We start from the raw sequence: 6,211 nt of genomic DNA, 5'->3' as shown, positions 1-6,211 counted from the left end.
AGAACAAAAGGGATGTAGAGAAAAAAAGAACAAGTTAAAAAATAGAACTGCCTAACCATCAGGGAGGGAGCAGTTAATGGCTGCAGAATGTGCCACTGGCCTGTAGTACCTTCTGTTTGGAGGAAGGCAGAAGAAGCAAAAGACCTTATATCCCTCGTCTATCCTGTATGGCTTGATTTAGCCACATCATTTTAGTATATCCTCCTCCTCCTCCTCCTCCTCCTCCTCCTCCTCCTCCTTAGTCCTCTTCTTTTTTAAGATTCCAAGTATGATGGGCAGTCATTCCAATCAAGTGACCCACCAGCAACTGGATGGGTTTAACTGGCCATTTTATTAAGTACTTCATCTTTGTTTTGCTTGATCTATTAGTCTCATAACAGATTGATTTTAGTTTCAGGGTGTATGTCTCTCCCCTTCTTTTTGATGACTGTTGTTTCAGTTGAATTTCTCTGAGTAACTCAGAAGGAGGCTCCTCCTCTATTCACCCATGTTGTCTCCTCCTCCAATCACTGCATTTTTATCATTTTTATATCCCACGTCTTCCTTGTGTGACTTGATTTTGCCACACTATTTTAATCTATCCACTTTTTTCCTTTTCTTCTTTTAACCTTCCTACTATGGCAGTCCTGTTTTGCCAGTGGTCAGGCAACTCTCCAGCTGCCCTGTGGGCTGTATGGCTATTTCACTAGGTCCTATATTTATGATTCATTTGATCTCCAAGTCTCTTATTTCAGATTGATTTTGGCTTCAGAATGTATGTCCCTCCCTTTCTTCCAATTTCCTGGCTTTTTTAGTTAAATTTCTCTTAGTAGATTTGAATGTGGCTCCTCCTCTATTCAGCCACATTTCTTACCCCCAGATTTTTTCACTGTTATTTTTTCACCTAGTTATTTTTCTCTTGTTGCTGAGAAAAAATACCCAAAATTCAAAATTAAAGGAGGAAAACTACTGACTTAAAATCCATGAGTTAAAGTTTCTGCTCCTACTGCAGGAGCCCAGTCAAATATCCTCTGTGGACAGGGATACCCACAGGGCCTTCTCCTCTTTCATTTGTAGGTGAGGGTGAGGGTAGCCAGAAAGGCTATTGTTGCATGGAAGGAAAGCCTCCTGCCCCACCACCTGGACAAGACAGGACAGCAGTGGGGTTTGGTCTCCTCCATGGCATCCAGCAAACACAGGCCCACAGGAATGCTTTTGGGCACCCCCAGTGTACAAGACAGAGATTCATTTCATGTGTTCTATGAACAGAAAGTGGCATTGACCCAGCAAGGGAAAGCCCACTGTACAAGTGGGAAAACATAGAGGCTCACCAGGGAATAAAGGCCAAAACTTTGTCTCTCGGGAGCTCACTTTTCATATCCCAGACAGCATTCACACTTCCCAAAGAGAACTTTGGTTCCAAGGCCCTCCTTTCGGCAGCCAGGGATCAACTTTAGGAATTCTAATTAAGTAAAACTTAGGGCTCCCCAGAGCTCACTTCTTCCATTCCTCTCCTATTGTCTCTTTCCCTGTGTCTCTGATTTCCTAAGCTTCCCAAAATCTCCCTATATTCCAGCCCATGGGTAGCCGGATCCAGGGAAAGAATCACTGCAGGAGCACAGGTCAGGCGATTTGGAGCCAGTCCAAGCTGGGATCTGACCAGTGGCTGTGACTCAGGAGTGCTGAGGCAACCCCGCCCCACCAGCAAAGCCACTGAACCACCAGAGTTTTGTCATCCTAGATATGAGGTCACCATAGACAATATAATAAGCTGTTGGCCTTTATTCTTCATAGACTTTATGCATTAGGTTTTTTTTAATTTTCTTACAAGCATTTTTTCTTTCCTAATGATATTTATTTCACTTGAATAAGAACATTACAGAAGTTTCTAGGACAAAACCCGACATTGTTAGTACAGAGTTAGGGTTTCCTTGAATACGTAGCTAGACAGTTCTTAGCTTCTATCTCATCCTTTACACCTTGGCCATGATACATCCAGCTTCTCCTTCCACAATAAAATAAAAATAAGCAAAGATTCTGTCTTGTGACTGGGGCATCTTTGTCTTACATTACTCAGGGCTACAGGGTTACTATCATATATTCCTTTATTTCTAAAAGTTAACTTTTACATGGTGCTCATGGTCAAACCTAGGGCTTTTATACAATAGGCCAGTGCTCTGACATGGAGCTAGATACACAGCCCTTCATATACCCTTTATGTAACTGACCACAGAATTGACAGTATCCTGGGAGCATGGGAAAGATAAAAGCTTCCTGTCAAATAAAACGATGCATCCGTGAAAGCCATCCTCTATATGGTACCAGCTCACTGGGACCCCCTGGTCTTCCAAGCGCTTCTTGTAAAGCAAGGTGTCATCACGGAGAATGTCATGTCCATAGCTCACCAAGAAGGCTTCAGGAAGCTGGGAGATTATCTCATCCTCTGCAAGGATGGGCGCATTTCTTACATCAAAGAAATGTTTGGTTTCCAGGTAAGCAGACTCAATGAAAGGCCCGGGAAACTGGGGTTCTTGTCCTTTGTTTTTGAACCTGTCAGGGATGTTGTCAGAGCTGATCCATCTCTGGTACTTCTTCCAGTTCTCTGGGGGCATACATGCACCATTCCATAAAGCATCTTTCCAGGAGAGGTCAGTGGCCATATATTTACACACTAATGTCATAAATATCTCTTGGGTGAGAAATGGGACATTTTTATTTTGACAAAAAGATGGCAACTGTAAATTCAATAACTGGACAGCTGGGGATATTAGAATCTGAGCCCGAATCTGGGGAAGGCTGGTTCTGCCCACTAAGGCCTGAGTAACCATGGCCACAGTGGATGCGCCCATGCTTTCTCCACAGATGACCACCCGGGAGGCTTCTACTCCATAGGTTTGCAGCCTCTTCAGGAAGTGGATGGTGGCATTCAGGCAGTCCCGATAAACAATAGGGAAATGGTAGTCAGGGTATTTGCGGTACCTAAACAGAAAAGGAAGAACAGAGACAAGTGTACATGAGTACACTTCAGGTGTTTGAGTGGTGTCTTCTGCCACCCCCTAGGAGAGTAACCCGGATGCATCCTCAGAAGGACCCTAAGTAGCAAAGAAGTGTAGCTCCATTTTATCTGGATATGAAGAACCAATTCAAGTCAGGAGTTCTGAGAAATGCTAGGTCAGTTTTGAACTTGTGTCCTCCTGGAAATGGATATCAGGCATTTTGTATTGTAAGGCGGATGTGGAACTTTGGGGTCTAGGGAAACTAATCCCATCCTTTGGATCATAAGTGTTCTCCAAAGGTCTATGTGTTAGATGCTGGTACCAGGTTAAAGATAGTGGAAAGTTTAAAGTGTGCCTTAATATGAGATCTGTAGGTCACTAAAGTGTTCCCCTGCAGCGAACTGTTTCTTTTCCCCACAACCCCAAGTCAAAAGATGAGTGGTTTTACTCTGCTATATGCCCAGTGAAATGGAATGAGCTGATTTGGAACCAAAATGTCTAAAATCATGTGCTCAAAATAAGAACAAATCATTTCTCTTCTTAAGCTGGTTATCTTAGGTATGCATTAAAATGGTAACAATTTAAAGTAAACCACCCTGGTAGCACACATGCTGACTAAGAAACCCAACAGATATGAACAATCTGAACTGAAATCCAAGATACCCATCTACTCTTAAGTATTTGGGTAGCTTTCTCACACTCACATCATGTATAGAAGCTAGGAAACAAAGACACCTGGCATATCTCCATAGGTTTCCGCATCTCTCAGGCATCTCCCAGACACTACCCACTGCTCCCTCTAGCAGCTCAAGTCCTTCCTCTGGCTAATGAAATTCACCAGTTGCTCTATTGGAAGTTCTCTGTCCCAAGGGCCATGTCTCCTAATGATGTACTGGGCACTTTCCCACAAAATAGAATTATAGGTGCCCACTCATGCCATTCTGTGTTCCCTCTTCAAGGCATCTTCATTATTCCCAAGGCCTTTTGAGACTGAATTCCAGTGGTAGAATTTCAGACAAAACAGAAGCCGATGGGGTTAGAACACTATGTATTGGAAAGTTGCTTCTTTGGAAAAACTCATCTGACAGAAAAGAGATTCTAAACTACTTGTGCAAATCACACAACTGCCCTGTCTACCCAGCCTTGGGGCCTTCAAAGTTAGATGGAGTCCATTGGAAAGAGAAATGGCAACAAGGTTATTCTTAATTTTTCTCACTTCATCTGGTATGTAATGATCCCTTGGAACAAAACCAACTACCAACGTCCTTCTGCCCACAGAAAAGCTCCTCCCTTGTGATGGTTGTTTAGATGTCTCCCAAAGCCTCAGGTGGTCATAGAAGGGATTTTTTCAGAAGTGGCTGAATCTAGACTGTGTGATGCTAGAATTGATTTGTGGTGCCATACCACAGTCAAGGGCACTAGGAATAAGGCCATGAGGCTACCCACTCTAAGTAGCCTGGATAAGATACAAGAGACAGAAAGAGCCGCGGTCACCTCTTACTTCTTTGCTACCTTCTGCCAACCATGAACTGTTTCTCCCTGCAATACCTGTTTGTTATGCCACGCTTCCTCAGAGACAGCTGGTTATAGACTGAAACCTCTACAAACTGTGCTCTAAATAAATCTTTCCTCTCTTAATTTGCGAGTGTTGGGTATTTTACCTCAGCAATGAGAAAGTAACTAAGACCCACCTCAGAGAACCAGTCGCATCTTCAGAATGCGACTTCTAAAGATGAAGAAGTGACTTCTAAAGTGACTTCTGTGCAGCTGGCATGTAGGTAAGCAGGTAAATAGGGAATTATTTCAATAATGAAATCAGTACCCGCACAGCAGTCAACACAACCATGGCAAGGCATTGGCCACGACCTCAAGCCAGCCCTGTCCACCTCACCATCTTCTCACACCTTGACGCTACCCCAACTGAGAGCAGGGTTACACTGAATTTTAGATCCATCATCCCTTTGCTTTCTTTTATAAATCATTTTGTTGTATGTAAGTGCATTCTTAAATGGTATTCTTTTCTATTTAGTTTTTGTTTGTTTGTTTGTTTGTTTGTTTGTTTGTTTTTTTGAGACAGGGTCTCACTGTGCAGTTCAATAGCATTCCTATTCGCAAATACTGAACACAGTAAGAAAGAAATCAGAAAGATAATTTCATTTACCATAACTTCCAAAACAGTAAATGCCTATAAATCGACCTACACACAGTAGTAAAAGACCTCTGTAATAAAAATTGCAACACTCTAAAGAAAATGACAGAAGGCAATAGAAAATGGAAAGATGCACCTTGTTCTTGAATCAGCTGGATTAATATTGTTAAAATGGATACTTTGCCAAAAGTCTTCTATAGATTAAATGCAATCCTAATTAAAGCAACAACATTATCCACAAAGCTAAAAAAAAAATCCTAGAATTCATTCAGAATACACACAGCAATCCTTAACACAAAAGAAAAAAAAAAAAAAAAAGCAAAGCAGGTGACATCACAACACTGAATATCAAATCCTACTACAAAGCTATAATAACAAAAACTGCATGTTACTGGAATAAGAATAGACATGTAGACCAAAGGAATAGAGCAAAGGAATAGAGCAGAAGGTAGAGAAACAAATCCCAGGCACCTCCAGCCATCTCATTTGTAACAAAGAGGCCAAAAACATGCCTCGGAGAAAACATAACCTCTTTTGAAAAATGATGCTCTGAAAACTGATCATCCAAATACAGAAGACTCAGGAGATCCATATCTCTCACTCAATGTTAAAATCAAAGCAAAAAGGATCAATGACTTCTACATAAAACGGACATTAAAACTGCTGAAAGGTAACATAGGAGAAATGCTTGAAGCACGGGCATGAGCAAAGGTTGTACGAACAGAACTCGGATGGCACTGGAAATAATATAATCGATAAATGGGATTATACAAATTAAACAACAAGCACATAGGCACCCACCAACAGAGTGAAAAGACAGTGTACAGAGCAGGAAAGAATTTGGCCAGCTACTCTTCTGATAAAGAATTAGTATTCAGGCCAAGCAATGGCCATGACTCATCCACATGGCTAACACTGACAAAGGTTCTACAATCTGAGGTACAGGATCTCAGGATAAATCCTGAGGGCATTTCACTGACCTTCTCAGACCAAAAAGCTACAACTCTTGTTGCACAGGTCCTGCTTTACCTTGGTCTTAACCATCCAGCAGAAAAGTATAAAAATGAAATATAAGAAGCAAAGCCAT

At 41.8% G+C, this 6,211-nt stretch overlaps 1 protein-coding gene across 1 annotated transcript in view; it reads right to left on the bottom strand.

The window, feature by feature from the left end:
• Positions 1-2,183: 2,183 nt before the first annotated feature.
• LOC101579994 (arylacetamide deacetylase-like 4) overlaps positions 2,184-6,211 on the bottom strand; it is a 23,287-nt gene continuing 19,259 nt past the window's right edge. Inside the window, exon 4 of the mRNA XM_004639666.1 lies at positions 2,184-2,958. Within this exon, the coding sequence (XP_004639723.1) occupies positions 2,184-2,958 (775 nt within the window). The remainder of the gene's footprint in view (positions 2,959-6,211) is intronic.

The sequence above is a fragment of the Octodon degus genome, unplaced genomic scaffold (assembly GCF_000260255.1).
Source record: "Octodon degus isolate 3935 unplaced genomic scaffold, OctDeg1.0 scaffold00113, whole genome shotgun sequence".
NCBI classification, from domain to species: Eukaryota; Metazoa; Chordata; class Mammalia; order Rodentia; family Octodontidae; genus Octodon; species Octodon degus.
The sequence above is the reverse complement of the archived record's forward strand: the minus strand, read 5'-3'. Positions and strand labels throughout refer to the sequence as shown.